This window comes from Abramis brama (genome assembly GCF_963993115.1).
Source record: "Abramis brama genome assembly, chromosome: 1".
In the NCBI taxonomy this organism is placed as follows: domain Eukaryota; kingdom Metazoa; phylum Chordata; class Actinopteri; order Cypriniformes; family Leuciscidae; genus Abramis; species Abramis brama.
Genome location: NC_139963.1, coordinates 7,707,446 through 7,723,447, shown reverse-complemented (window position 1 = coordinate 7,723,447; position 16,002 = coordinate 7,707,446). Strand labels below are relative to the sequence as shown.

The 16,002-nt window shown below is 40.1% G+C and overlaps 1 protein-coding gene across 2 annotated transcripts in view; it reads right to left on the bottom strand.

The window, feature by feature from the left end:
• Nucleotides 1–1,315: 1,315 nt before the first annotated feature.
• bahcc1a (BAH domain and coiled-coil containing 1a) overlaps nucleotides 1,316–16,002 on the bottom strand; it is a 116,821-nt gene continuing 102,134 nt past the window's right edge. For both annotated transcript variants that reach the window (XM_084109808.1, XM_084109809.1), the window contains exons 18-29: nucleotides 15,814–15,975; nucleotides 14,652–14,884; nucleotides 13,671–13,751; nucleotides 13,356–13,491; nucleotides 12,425–12,542; nucleotides 11,521–11,596; nucleotides 7,504–7,612; nucleotides 7,249–7,359; nucleotides 6,902–7,024; nucleotides 4,692–5,893; nucleotides 3,098–3,334; nucleotides 1,316–1,954 (exon numbers count right to left, since the gene is read on the bottom strand). In XM_084109808.1, coding sequence (XP_083965934.1) covers nucleotides 1,745–1,954; nucleotides 3,098–3,334; nucleotides 4,692–5,893; nucleotides 6,902–7,024; nucleotides 7,249–7,359; nucleotides 7,504–7,612; nucleotides 11,521–11,596; nucleotides 12,425–12,542; nucleotides 13,356–13,491; nucleotides 13,671–13,751; nucleotides 14,652–14,884; nucleotides 15,814–15,975 — 2,798 coding nt within the window. In that variant the 3' untranslated portion in view covers nucleotides 1,316–1,744. The remainder of the gene's footprint in view (nucleotides 1,955–3,097; nucleotides 3,335–4,691; nucleotides 5,894–6,901; nucleotides 7,025–7,248; nucleotides 7,360–7,503; nucleotides 7,613–11,520; nucleotides 11,597–12,424; nucleotides 12,543–13,355; nucleotides 13,492–13,670; nucleotides 13,752–14,651; nucleotides 14,885–15,813; nucleotides 15,976–16,002) is intronic.

Below are 16,002 nucleotides of genomic sequence, written 5' to 3'. Positions count from 1 at the left end.
AGAAAAAAAAACAATACATACATAATACTTGAACAATACAGTGAAGATTGCATAATCAGAAATTACCATATTTGGCACAAAAGAAGAACGCTGTGATTGTGTGAGCCTTTCAAAACAGTGGATGCTCCTTCATGCATGAATGCGATTGTCCCTCACAGTGAAGAATGAGCGCATGGAGGACAGTCTGACTGGACAACAACGTCTCTATGAGCTCCGACAATCCCTCGCTTTTAGTGCCCTGACCCTGGGATACTAAGATAAAGAATCAGGTGGATTTCACCATTAGCACTAGCAGAAATACCCCGCTTGATGGGTGCTAAATAAAATAAAAATGAGCAAAGAAATATGTAAATACAGTGCAGGATGCATTTGAAAACAAAAGAAATGCATCAGATACAGTAATAACACATGTTGGAATTGTTTTTCAGGTTCTTCTGGTATTATATACCAGTGTTTTAGGTGAATCTCACAAATTCCATCAAGATCAAACAAATCGTTGTGTCCAGGCAGACCTTCTGATTTTCATTAAAGTATTATAGTTATGGGAATAACAATTTCCCCACATTACAGCAATGGGGGAAATGTGCTTAATGTCACTATTAATGGTCCTAAAATCAGGCTTTGTGTTCATTATGCAAAGCACATTTCTTTATGAATTTGAAGTGAATTATGGCCTGGAAGTTTCTTTATGAGATTCACCCTTTTTACTCTCCTTATTTGTAGACTCAAAAACTGATTAAATTCAATCACTCGTGTCAAATTACTACTTGTAATACAATTTTAAAGTGTCAATACTTGTTTCCCTTTGTTTTAGCATTAAAGTGTTGAGTCTGCAAACATAAGCAACAACAAATCGGAGTAAGACATTAGAGGAACAAATGCCCAAAGTGCAGCCGATAAAAGGATGTCGTCCCATCATGTGACCCCTCTCTCTCTCTCTGAAAGAGAAAACGGGACCGGGACGGTTCCTCTCTCACTGTATCAGCAGGCCGTGTGCAGTGCAATGCATACAACATCAGTTCACCCTCTCACAACCACTATATCATCCACTTATACAAAAATAAATCAATCAAAACATGGCAAGATAAGCCTCTGTACATTACACTTATATAAAATAGCTTTGAATATTTACATATAGACAACAACAAAAACACACACACACACACACACACACAAAAAGCACAAGCAACCTATCCTGTACAATATACACCTGAATAAAAAGACATGTTAAGAGGTACTGAAGTGTATGGCTTGATAGGAGATAATTCCCTATTTTATATATATATATATATATATATATATATATATATATATATATATATATACACATAAATGAAATTAATATATTTATACTTATATGTACTTAAATATCCCTGGAATCATGAAAGTGACGTGCGGAGAGCGCCCAACACAACGCCACGGCCTACAACTCAAGGCTCAAGTCTTCATAGTCGTCCACCATGTTCTCCAAACCAAGAGTTTTGCTTTGGTGATCTAAGATCAGATAAACGAACGTTTCATGGAAAATCAGATCCACAATACGTCCATTAGATAACCTCCCAGAAGAGAATTAGGACCATGGATAAACCGCATCTACTCTGAAGGGTCGTGTAGATATCTTCCCAGAGTTTATGGGTGTACTTCCAGGTCCTCTGTCAGAGCGTCCAGTGCAGCCCAGCTTCTTATTTCCAATGCATCTCTGACTTTGGACCAAAGAAACTCAGTAGTATCCCGAAGTCCAGTGCTAACAGAGTAGGGACATGCCGTTTGCAGTGAGCAGTTGTCCACTGGTGGGGTCGTAGGTTCCGGCCAGGTAGTATAGGTCGTGAAAGCTCCCATCAGCCCTCCTGTTGCGGGTCAATCGCTCATACTCCTCGCGTGTGACCACCTGGCACTTATGAGAGATTGTCTGGACGTCGTTGTCATCCTCATGGCAGGACTGGTACAAGGCATGCTAGGGAAAAGGAAAAATGAATAATTTCCTTCAACAACAACTCTCAATGCCTGCTAGCATACTAGGGCTGCCCCCTATAGTCGATTAAACATTAGTCAGTCAGGATTTTATTAGTTACAGAAAAAAAAGGGAGTTGCAATGTTACGCGGAAAGATTGAGTCCTTGAGGGAATTACAGTTTGTCAGGCAGGAAATCAAAACGTCCAAATCATCCATCGACCTCAAATATGGCTTATCATTTGAAACATGTTAGTAGTAGCAACTTTACTTGGCCGCTCGCTCTAATGTTACCCTAGATAAATGTGCGCTTTTATTAGGCACATATCCAGGTGTTTTCGCAGAGTGAGGAAGCTAAAGTATTAGCACGACATGGAGGCGCCGGCGTGATCACTTGCATTTTTTTTCCTGATAACAGCGGAAACAACTCATTTTTGGTTATTAGATAAGAGTAATATATCATTTGAAACTTTAAAAGGTCTACTTTTATGTGTGTAGACTCACAATAACAACAAAAACAAACAGGAATGCGCTTTCTGCCATCTCGGTCTCCGTGAACTGGAGTGCGTCACAAAACTGAACCGAAACACAGCGTATGCTTGCCTCACACTCATTAGAAATATATCTATAGAAAGCTTGAAATGTATAATTTTAAATGAACCAATTCAAATAAAAAATGAATACTCTAAGTAATCCGTATGAAAAGTGCATTTCTCTCTAAAGGCACATTCACTATCATTGTCAGCTTTATCTTTGCAGCCGACACTGACTCAGAAAACACAAGTTTATTAATAAATAAAAATGTCTCTTTACTATTTTTTCAGACACATTCCTAATCATTACTTTTGCAGGTGGTTTGCAGCAAGCTTTATGTGTCGAATAGACTATATATTACGCCTATATATATATATATATATATATTAAAGGTTCATTATGGTTTAGTATTCCCCCAATATATAAGCAAATAAATTAATATAAACGCGCGAATAGTCGACTAATGGCTTAAATGAACCACTAGTCGACTAGAAAAATCTTCAGTCGGGGGCAGCCCTAAATACCAATGTTTCAGTACTGTCAAAACTTAGTTCAGATATTTATAGCACAAGTCCATCATGATTGACAGGCTTCCAGATATCTGGATACTTACTTTGCCATCACGATGTCTCTTGCCTAGCTTGGTCTCTTCAGGGTGATAGAACCACTTGACCTTCACGACCATGCTGTTCTGCCACGACTCCCAGAAACTCTCGATGCAGCCGATCAACGGCAGGTGAGGCTGGCCGGTGGAAAGAAACACAGCACAGTCTCCGACCCGAACCACGTCCTTGCCACGCACTATGGCCTTGTAGAAAAGCTTCCGTGCCTTTCCCTTACGTCCACGCCGCTAATGTAATAAAGAGAGCTTCAGAACAGAGTTTTGCATATGTTTGGAAATGACAATTATTTTGTTTGTTTAACCCTCATGCTTCCCTCACGTTTTGTAACACATCTTTCCCTCGCGGGTCATAATGACCCGAAGCCTTAAAATTATACTTCTGTTTTTTTTTGTGTTTTTTTTCCAGAAAGCTAATTTTATTTCATTTTGATAATATTTATTTCTATTTTTTAATGCATTTTTATTTTATTTACCTTTAAAATACTAGATTTGATAAATAAATAATAAATAAATAGTAATGTAAGCACATTCCTCACATTCTTTCAACTTAAATTCAAAATAACTCACAATTTCATGCATTACTGTCTTTGCCGACCTCTTGTGGAAAAATAATAATATAACATGATATTTCATGACTCTAGCCACTAGATGGCCTTATAGCTCTATAAGGACAAAATGAGCTGTTTCCGCTGGGTCCTAAAGTCATTTCTTCAGTATTCATTCAGATACACATTTAGACATTATAAAATAATTGTACAAAATGATTTTCAGGTCAAAATGACCCGAGGGAAGGATGATGGTGAAGTTTACAGGAATGAGATGGCAAATATAATGATTGTTTCCAACCAGGCCCATCTGCTATTGTTTGCAGTATAGTTAACCACCCACTGGCTAGAAACTCACACCATTGGTTGAGCCTAGACCATATTGGCCATATTGGCTATCAAACCACAAGCCTCTTTATTTGGACTCTAAAAAAATGGTACCAGTGCATGCCTAGTTGAGCCAGAAATTGACATGACAGAATTACCAAAGAGCAATGTTTTGAAAGCCCCTCAGAGTTCAGCTCCAACCCTAATTAAACACACCTGAACCAGCTAATCAAGGTCTTCAGGACTACTGGAAACTTCCAGGCAGGTGTTTTAGAGCTGGTTGGAGTTAAACTCTGCAGGACAGTGGCCCTCCAGGACCGGAGTTTGACACATGTGCTTTAGGATATAAATCTGCAAATGTTGTTGACTGCATATTAAAGGAACACGCCGACTTTTTGGGACTTTAGCTTTATTCACTTTATTCACCGTATCCCCCAGAGTTAGATAATAGATAAGTGCCGTAACTCTGTCTGACGCACCCGTGTGCTAGCTGGAGAAGTTTACCTCCAGTCTTTGTGCTAAGCTAGGCCAGCGGTGGGTACGTCAGACAGAGTTGCAGCACACACAGAGATGAAAAGGGTATGTATGGACTTATCTAACTCTGGGGGATAAGGTGAATAAGCTAAAGTCCCAAAAAGTCAGCGTGTTCCTTTAACCTGGAGTAGGTTAACAAAGCAGGGATAGAAGCTGTTATCTTTTCAACAAGGACTCACTTGTGTGGGGTTTCCTGACCACCTCCACAGCTGTCTAGATGGCAGGATTGGTGACACTCTGGGCTTGGTCTGGTCTGCTAGAAGCCGTTGCCTCTTAACCAGATCTTTGGAGGATTTCGAGTGTGAACTGGGACAGTCTTTCCTCTTCAATGGCTTGCCGCTAGCACTGTGGTTGCTATGCCCTTCTTTGGCAGTGGACACGGCCACAGCTTTGGCCACAAAGGAGTGTCGTACGGGTCCCACGGGGGGTTCAGGCGTCTGGAGCAATGAATGATGGGGGGTCAGGCAACTCTGGAGGAGCAACGTTGAGGTTTCCTCATCCTCCGAACTGTAAGAAGAGTCGTTTTCAGAAGAGCACAAACTGGAGCTCGAAAGAGAGCCTGAGCTGGAGGAGCTGGAGGAACCTGAGGAAGACGAGGAGACTGAGATGCGTGAGAGAAATTGACCGGCTGTTCTCAAACCTCCAGAAGCAGAAGCAAGTCCTGCCCTCGTCTTCACATCTTCCTCTTCGTCGTCCATGTCCGAGTAAGAGCTTTGACAGTCTCTGTGGCAGCCAATGTTCAAGTCTCCATACTCAATGGGTATTGATGGCGAGGGCTTCCTCTGGACTGATGTCCCTTTCAGCAGGAGCTCTGCTCTTGATCCGTCACCTTTCCTATTGTCTTTGACTAGCAGAACTGGGTGTGAATACGCCTCTGCCCTGGGAAGACCACCTACACCATTGGAGCCAAATCCTGAGGCTCCCAGCAACAGGAGAGCCTTACCGTTCTTGGTCTTTGGAGATGTTACTCCCTCATGGTCCAATTTGACTAGAAACTCTGCTTTCTTGCCCCGAGGTGGTGCTGGCTCCTCCATCCTCTTCTTTTGACCATAAGAGGTGTTCTTGCCCTCTAGTGAAATCCCGGATATCTGACTACCAAAGGATGAATAACCGTTAGCTATGCTGCTGAAGGAGTCTACCTCAAAAGAGCTACTGCTAAAGAGGCCTTTGGTTGGGGTCGTCATGGATAATGAAGGTCGGGAGGATGTTTCCATCACCCTGCCTTTCAAGGCCTTCTTCGAAGAGGAGCCGTTGAGCTGGAAAATGTTAACAGGGATTCTCTTCCTGGGTGCAGCCATTGATGGCCATGTGATAGCAGATGTAGAGCTCTTGGCTACACTGTCTGAGAGAGACTTCTTCAGCCCTGAACCTTTAGGCCTCCCTGTAAAGAAATAAACGTTTACAGTAAACCCTAGGTTGATCAACATTCACAGAGTCTTAAGGCCCGCTCACACCAAGAACGATAACTATATTCACGTCCACACCAATGAACGATAACAGTGTTTTTATTCTAAGCACGCGCGCGCTGCGATTTCAAAGTAGCGAAAATGGATGACCTGCTGCTGCTTTACGTTACACAAAAACATCAAAAGAAAAACAGGCGCTTTTGGGCACACAATATCCTTAAAAGACGGGAGGAGTTGGGAGAATTCGTCACTCTGATTAGAGATTTGTCGTCTTTTGAAGACAAATGTTATTCATACTTTCGAATGAATCAATATCAGTTTGTTGCACTTACACGTCTTTACCAGCAGATGTCCTCAGCATACTACGTTTCGAGTTCGATTAGATCGATTACACTAGACTAGCTAGATTCACTTACAGTGAATTTAGCTGACAAAGTCAATAGTGGAATAAAAACATCGCTAGCCTGCATAATGATCTCATCGTTAATACTTCTCACCATTTATTCCAAGGGTACGACCGATTACTTTCCATACATGCATTTTTTTTGGACTTGTCAAACAGTGGTGGATTTTTGGTGATTAACTTCTCCACAATGTCGTCTGCCATTTTAAATGCGTGAGCCCTTTAAATGCACGTGGATTCTGATTGGCTGTCAGTGTTTTATCGTTTGACAGCTGGAAAAAAAAAATCGTTCTGAAAGTGATCCCAAACGATATCGTTCCTCATATCTTTATCGTTATAGTTGTGGTGTGAACTCTGCTATTCTTTAATATGGAGAACGATTTTATCTTTATCATTATCTTTATCGTTATCATGCTTGGTGTGAACGGGCCTTTAGACAGCATTCTAAGGGCATCATAGACATATTTGGAAAGCCGTCTAGATAGGCAGATCACAAGGGTTTGAGGCAAAGCGATGAATATACAAAGTGAAATATGTTCTCTGTTGGTTTATTGTAGAGAGAACAGTCCGAGAGTCGTACCTGGTCTTCTGACTGGCTTATCCTGAGCTTTGAATCTGTCTGTTCTTGCCATCCTGCTTCCTTGCATGTAGATATTTTTGCCAAGCTGTCCCTCAGGGACAAGCACAGGACTCGACTCAGTGCCTGAAAGAGCAAAGGAGGTGTCATTTTATTTTTTGAAGCTTGTTACAATGCTGTATTAAATATATGTGAATTCAACGATAAAAGCTCTGCTTCAAATCCTAGTTTCCGAGCTAGACAGCATTTTAAGGCACCACTGCAAATGTTGCCTGTGTAGACAGAGCTAGCTCACTAGGATTTAGAAAAGGGTTTTAAAACAGAGCAAATGACCGATTAGTGGGACCTACATTGGATTTGATATCCGGGAGGAAGAAAGCGAATATTAGAGAGAGAGATCCACCCTCTATCTCCATCATCAAACTCCACCATAACCCCACCGGGTTTACCTTCATCACCACCTAGAACACCAGCAAAACCAGTTAATGTACTTGAATCACTTTACAGTAGTTCTTTAACCTTTGTTTGAATTATTCAAACAAACACTCACATATATAAATTTGAAATGATTATAAGGACAGGGTAAAATAGTATCTGTGTCTCACCCCTTCGCACATATCCCGGGTAAAGACAACGCGAGCGCTCACTCCAGTAAGCACACACTCTAGTCCCTTCTGTTAGCACAGTCTCGGAGTCAGGGCGTACGTCCAGTACCTAACACACACACACAGGAACAAACTTCTGTCAGGCAATGCCAGTGAAAGTGGTTTTGGACTCCCAAGATGATAAATGACACACACACACAGAAGTCAATCAGTGAGCCCTTATGAAAGCGGCACTTATCTCATGCCAGCGTGTTCGGGCTGAAAGCCACGGAAGCGGAGGTGCGGTAAACACTAAACTTGCTGAGTAATAATGAGGAGTGTGTGAATGGTGCGACTGTGATTGCAGGTTTGCAGCGTTTCACTGTCTAACAGAGCGCCCAGATCCCTCCATTCAGCTCAAACCCCCTTTCAGGTTTCTTTAATTTACTGTTGCCATGGTAACAGGCTCTGTGTCTGACTGATGGGATGTGAAGCTGGAAGGGTGTGTGTGTGTGTGTGTGTGTAAGATTGGTGTCAAAGGTACATGGAGGATTGAAGTTCAGTGTAATTAGAGACAGCTGCTGTAGACCGTTTACACAATGAAACAGCTGGATTACACAAGTGTGTGTGTGTGTGTGCGTGTGTGTGTAGCAAATAGAAATATGAACAATTTATAAGGAAGCGGTAACAATAGGAAATGTTTGAGTGGAGTTGATACAGTACACTACTGATGGAGAGTTCAATGTAGAGTAAAATGGCTGATTAATTAACAAACAGTTTCAGTTTTTAAAAAAAATAATGATTTTTGTGTAAATACAAAAATTTGGCATTGTTTTGTTTGTCTAATTTTCAAACAAACTTTATTCAGGGTTCATACAGACACTGTTAAATTAACTTCCAGGCCTATTAAAGCAATACTTTTTTGGTTTTCAAGGCTTACAATCAGAGATCGCACTTATAAAACAATATCTTTATTTAAAAAAAAATTTTTTTTTTTTTTTTTTTTTACTCATATTACAGATATAAGGCATCCAAAATGCAACTTATTATATTACTTATAATTAATATATATTAAATAGTTTATAATGGCTATTATTGTTCATTGTTGTTACTTCATATCCAGAAACAGTTTATCTTCTCTGGGTTATCAGACAGGAGAAAATTATATTCTTTTTTTCGAAAAATTTAACTATTTCATATTGTATTTAAATAAGTAAATAATTTTTCAAGTACCTCTTCATAAATTTAGCTGTTTTTAAGGTTTCTCCAGGACTTTCAAGTCAAATTCAAGTACTTTAAGCACCATGTACGAACCCTGTTTGCATCATACAGTATATATATATATATATATAAAATGCATGATTGCTAAAGGATGTTGAGCATAAATTCAATAAGTGCCAATACTATATTGTGCATTTTAGCATGGCAGAAAGACTGTATTGACTAATCAGGTTTCAGGACAGTAACTATCCATTTTATCATAGTATATTTAAAAAAAAAATCGGGTCAACCTCTAGTCTATCTAGTAAATGCAGACATGTACAAAGTCAATGTTTTGTGTCAGTGCCACTGATCCTTGTGCAAGATGTTATTAGAAATGTGGAAAACAAGCGAGTCAACACCACTGATCTCTACCAACACAAACACACGAGCCAGAAGGAAAGAGGTTACAAGCTAAACTGAACAGACGCCAGGAATGCACTGCGGTTCACACTATATAATTACACTCCATTGGCTTAGATTAGCTACAATGTTGTTATAACCTGTGAAACTAACATTGAGGGAGAACAGCCAATGCATTCAGAAACATCTAGATGGAGCAAAGCTGAACAGGACAGAACCCAGTTTCTGAAACATGTTTTTAACACTGGTCTTATCGCCAGTCAATCCATAAAACAGGCTATGACTGTTTTCAAGCAGGTTTCCCACCTAAGCGATGACAGAATTTTCATTTTTGAGGGACTATAACTCTCAGTGCCAGATTTACTGACAGCTTAAAGTTTTTTAAATTTTCAGTGCATGTCTGTGTGAATGCAAGCTGTTGTAGCTCCGCCCTCTGTGCCGGGAGCAGCAGCTCATTTGCATTTAATGGAACAGACACAAAACGGTGTGTTTTTGCTCACCCTCAAAAATTGGCAACTTTAACATGCTATATAAAAATATCTGTGGGGTATTTTGAGCTAAAACTTCACATACACACACACACACACACACACTCATGGGACATCAAATACTTATTTTACATCTTGTGGAAAGGGCATTATACCACCCCTTTAAAGTGTTAAAATGCAATGCTCACGGCGCAAAATGCTGAAGACAGTTTAACTATCAGTTTTCTGTATGTGCTTACTATATTTCACCAACAATTATAAAATATGGCATTTGAAATGCACTGAGAGTACAGCCACTTATACTGGTGGCTGTTGAGGGAAAAGTCAATTTGCCCTCCTGGCATTTTATAGAGGTTTTCTGTGGGATTTCATATGTTGTGATAAAAAGATCTGAAGGTGCTGGAAAGGCCCAGTGCTCACTGAATAAAGATGTGTGTGTGTGTGTGTGTGTGCAGGCGTCTGGAGGAGGTGAATTGGACTGTGTTTTGGCTGCTAAATAGTGACAGATGCTCCTCACCCATTTTAAACAGGATGCACTTTTCATTAACGGGGTAAAAGAACAAGTGGTCAGTAAAAGGAGAGCCTTAAACATCTGAAAACATTGATTTCACCCTCTCAAATTTCTTTCATGTTAATGTTATATGAGGTTTGCAATAGTTGCAGTCCTGTTACTAAATTTTATTTGTGTGATTGTCTAGAAATAAACACATAAATAAAGATAATATGTAATGATAATAATGGAAAACTCTGTACCAGAATGGGTAACAAGTAACCGTTTCACTGTAAAAATAAATAATGATTGAAAAAAGTAAGTATTAAAATTTTAGGTTTAGTCAACTTAAATATTCAAGTTGTATGGAAGCTTGTTTCTGCCACAGAATAAAAAATAAAAAAGGTAATTGCTGACTTTTTATTTCACAATTCTGACTTTTTTTCTCACAATAGCGAGTTTATATCTCGCAATTTTGACTTTAAAACACGCAACTGTGAGTTTATATCTTGCCATTCTGATTTATATCTTTCATTTCTGAGAAAAAAGTCAGAATTGCGAGATGCAAACTTGCAATTGTGAGATAAAAAGTCACAATTATCTTTTACAATGATTTATTCTGTGGCAGAAACAAGCTTCCATAAAGTTGTCACTTAGTACAACTTCAAATTTCAAGTTGACTAAACTTAAAAATAAGGCAGCATGAACACTTTCTTTTTTAAGTTTTTTTTTTTTTTTTTTACAGTGTTGTGAATGTAGTTTAAACAATTAAATTAATACGGGCTTGGGTTAGTAATACATTTTTTCAAAGAGAATTTTTTTAATATTTATTTTTCTTGCAATAAATAAGCAGTAGGAGTGAATGATTGAGATTGAGGAATGTAGTTTAAAAACAATACCTGTAAAAGTTAAGAACAAATGTAATGAGTTTATTTAGACTGTTTTCTTGCAATGAACTTAATATCAGTTTGTACATTATTTGGGGCATTATTTTAAGTATTTAAAACTAGCTCCATGCTAGGTTAATTTCATTTTATATAAAAATCTAATAATCCATTCATCATCAAAAACATGGCATTTGTCCCTATAAAGCTATTAAGAAAAATAAAAAAAGTAATATGTCACCAAAGTGTACCGTATTTGTGTAAAGTGTCTTGTGTGCGGTTGATGTGTGTACATGTACGTGCAGTCATGTCTGTGGAGAAGGTGTGAACGGGTAGAGCTTGATGTGGTGTGAACAAAACTGAAGCGAAAGGTGTGCTGGAAACAGGACTTCAGGAAATTGTGTTGTGTATAGGGATCTCAGGAAAGAAGATATTGTTCTGTGTTGCTCTTTAATGGAAAAGGGGATTTTGCAGGATGTGGTGTGTGTGTGTGTCCTGAGAGGCCAAAGCTCAAAGCGTAGGCAGGTTTGTTTGCTGTAAGTGGGAAACTCACGGCTTCCTGCAGGAGCTGCTCCAGGGAGTAGATTCTGGGTCGGTTTCCTCGCTCCCTGTCGATAACAATACTGTAGCTGGAGAGAGAGAGAGAGAGAGAGAGAGAGAGAGAGAGAGAGAGAAAGAGAGAGAGAGAGAGAGAGAGAGAGAAAGAGAGAGAGAGAGAAAGAGAGAGAGAGAGAGAGAGAGAGAGAGAGAGAGAGAGAGAGAGAGAGAGAGAGAGAGAGAGAGTACAAACGAGTTATTTTCAGCGCTGTGTGTAATGCTTGGCCGTCCGTGTCAAACTCCTACGGAGGGCTCACTTTCATTGGCTGTGACTGATTCTCTTCAGCAACACTTCTACTGCTGAACACAGGGCTTAAGGGAAGTGATGTTGACTTGTGCAAGCAACTAAGGACTGTGGGAAACCAGTGGGAGATGATCACTGCTCATTTAACTGTGGTAGAGGGCATAATCCTATTGAAGTAACGTTAATCAAAACAACAACAACAGGAGTTTGCGATAGAAACCGTAACTAGTATTCACAAAGAAACTTACTACACATCCCCCACCCCTCGCATGTTCCTTGGTTAAATATTGTACTTTATCACACGGCTCTGTGGAATACTTGATTCTGATTGGAGAGCCATCAAGCGGTAAGTTATTCCCAGATAACAACCGCTGAAAACAGAAACACAGGCGGGTTACTGAAGTCAGCAGCGCTATACGCTTGCTAGGAGCGGTTATTCTTCGTGGAATTTTTGCGTTTGGCGAGCTAATAAAATATTAAAACTCATTAAAATCAATATTTTGGGTACAGTTGTTTTAATTATGCCATCCGGTCTCGTGGACTCACTCTCTCGTTTCATACAAACGCATCTGCTGCCGTTTTGTGACTATTGGGTGTTTGTGAGTTATACACTTACACATCGGGCGACTCCAAGGGTTGCACACGGGCAGCATACAGTAGTTCATCTTCTTTGGTGATCAGAACCTTGAGTCCAGCGGTCAGAAGCTCTTTGGTCAGAACACAGTTGGGAGGAGCTGAAAGATGAAAAGCTTAAACTCAACATACAGCTTTACATAACAAACGAGGACTTCATGTCATGGCAAACACCACCTGTGTCCTGTTATGATAAAACCGACTGTAGCGCACAGTCTTCGTTTTGGGATTAGTTCACTTCAGAATTAAAATTTCCTGATAATTTACATCATCCAAGATGTTCTTGTCTTTCTTTCTTGAGTGGAAAACAAATGAAGGTTTTTGAGGAAAACATTCCAGGATTTTTCTCCATATTTCTCCATATGACTTCAATGGGGTCCAACGGGTTGAAGGTCCAAACAGTTATTTTTTATTAATTTTTTAATGGCGTTTGACTTAGTCTTTGCATGTTTGCTTTGTAAACACTAGGTCAGTACTTCCGCGTGACCTTTCCAACGTGATTACGTAATGTGTGGCGCATCACAGCTAATGCAAGATGAGCATTTGTGGTTAAAAAGTATATAAATGTTTATTTTTTTTTATAAAATGGCTGATGTTTTGTCTAGATAAGACTCTTATTCCTCAGCTGGGATCGTGTCGAGACTTTGAAGCTGCACTGAAACTCACATTCGGACCTTCAACCCGTCGGACCCCATTGAAGTCCATTATAAGGAGAAAAATCCTGGAATGTTTTCCTCAAAAACCTTCATTTGTTTCTTTTCCACTGAAGAAAGAAAGACAAGAACATCTTGGATGACGTGGGGGAGAGTAAATTATCAGGAAATCACTAATCCTTTAGTAATTAAACTAATCCTTTAAGTTGAACACAAGTATCCATTTCTTGATGTAAGTTTTATTAAACAGAGGGTTCACACCTGGAGCAAATCTGCCATTTGACGCCCCCTTCTTCCTCTCCTCGTCCTCCTCAGAGAAGCTACTGTCCTCCCCCAGGTGGAAGCCCTCGTCCGCCGCGAAACTCTCCATCAGACGGCTGACCGCTCGACCCTTCGACTGAAACACACAGACAGCACAGGCACTGAGTCGCTCATTCTCCACGCTCAGCGAAAACTCTCCTCGCATGTCAGAGCGTGTGAACATCACCTTTACATGAAGTTACGTCTTACTCAGCAAGAGAAGACAAGTGTTAAATGTACCAACAAGCGTGAAAGCTTGTGCGTTTGTATGTTTACCTCTCGAAGCCTGGTTCTGCGGGTCCTGCTGTTATCGTCGCTGTCTGCAGACTGGCCCTCGGCCGACAAGAAGCTTCTCCTCTACAATAACCAGAACTTCAAACATTAGTTGCAGAGTTCAATTGTGTGCAGCAAGTCTGAAAACACCTATTTGTTTGTAATCAGTATTTTCCCCAGAACAAGTCTTTAAAACTATGAAATTTAATTATATGAAATATGTAGCAAACAAAATATGTTAAATCTAAAGATGTCCTGATTAAGTCTCGAATTGGTTCCAAATCACTTAATTTTGGGTTACACTTTATTTTACAGTGTCCTTGTTACATATGTCACATGTACTTACCGTAGTAATAACAGTAAATTATGTATAATTACATGCAACTAACCCTCAAAAATCCTATAGTAAGTACATGATAATAATTAATATTACTCAGTACTTAAATATATAATTACACTGTAACAATGACACCTTAAAATAAAGTGTAACCTAATTTTGATTATCTGATCTATTACCGATGCGATACTTTTCCTAGAGATAGGCGCATATTTCAAGTGCCTTAAAGTTATTAAAATCAATTGAATTTATATGCTTGACAACTGAATAGCTCTGCAATGCATTAAGAAATAAAATGCCTGAATCTAAACTGTTCTTTATAATTTTTTTTGGTTACACTTTATTTGGTAACACTTTATTTTACAGTTTCCTTGTTACATATGTTACATGTACTTACCATTGTAATAACAGTAAATTATGCATAATTACATGCAACTAACCCTCAACTAAACCCTAATCCTACCCTAACCCTATAGTAAGTACATGTGGTTGCTTAATATTACTCAGTACTTAAATATATAACTACACTGTAACAATGACACCTTAAAATAAAGTGTAACCCATGTTTGTTTGTTTAAGCGAGCTGAAGATCTGTGAGACGCATAAGTGTGCACACATTCTTTGAAAGTCCTGTTGTCGCTGCTCACCGTCGCTCTGAGCACGGAGCTCTTCCTCGTGGCTCTCTTCAGCCTCTCGCTGCTGCTGGGAAACGAGAGAAGGCCGCCAGTCTTTCTGTAGTGACCCGGCCAGTGTTTGTCCTGCAGTCTGGGCCTCCCTGGCCTCCTCCTGACCCCGAGAGGTTTGGGGACGGGCACGGGTCTACAGGGGGCCCGTCGCTTCACCTTCACGTCCCCTTCTGTCACGGCACGAAACTGAGATCCTGAACGGGTTTCACGAAAATAGAAAGAGTTAGAATTTTAAAAAAACACGGTAACACTTTATTTTGATGGTCCCTTTTGAACATTCTGTTGACCGTAAGTAAAGCCACGTTTCCACCGCAGGAACTTTCCCCAGGAACTAGGGGCTTTGGATTGGGACTCGGTGTGTTTAGGGTCTAAATGAAGTTCTGGGTAACTATTTAACTATATAAGTCCCTGCTTGTGAGGTAGTACTTTTTTCAAAGGTCAGGAACTTTCAGGGGTTGTTCTTGGGCGCTGAAGAAGCTGATTGGTCGAGTTCATGCCGCATTTTGATTGGCTGACTCCACGCAGCATTTTATTTCAACCACCATTTTTTAAAAGTCTGTTGCGGTGCATGCAGTAACAGTTGTTTGCTATTCGAATCAACAATGGAGTTTAAAAAATACGACCGATGGACCGACGACGAGGTTCAGGTTTCATTAAGAATTCAGAGGATGAAATCCAGCGGGAACTGTAAAGTAGCGCGCGGTCCTACGTCACCGGACTAATTTGCCTAATCTTCACGGTACTTTAAGATCGCGGTGGGAACGCAGACAGCAACAGGTCTGGGGGGAAAAAAGTTCCTGGAAAACAAGTTCCTGCGACAAATTGTTCCTGGTAATTTCAGTGGAAACGCACCTTAACTTTGCCACTACATGTCATTAGAGTATTAGTAGACTCTGCTTAATATCGGCTAACTCTTTATTGTTAAGCTCCCCTAAAAGACATTCAACTGACTATAAGTAACTTTGCAACCAATACTCTGCCAATACTCTAATGAGAGTTAGTAGACATGTAGATGCAACATTACTTATAGTCAACAGCATGTGTTAAAGGGACCATCAAAATAAAGTGAAACCAAAAACACAGCTGAGGTGTGTGTATCACTGGGCTTTTTGATGGCCTTTACCATAAAGTTCTTGTCGTTCCCGCTTAATCTTCGCCTTCTGATTGGCTTCCAGTTTGACCACAGAGAAAGGGGACGGGCCTGTGGCCGAGAGATCCCTCAATGCCGAGACCTTGATCTCGTGGCCCTCCTCGCTGGCGTAACTGCCTTCCTCCTCGTCTTCCTCTGTTTCGTGAAAATGGCATTTCAGTG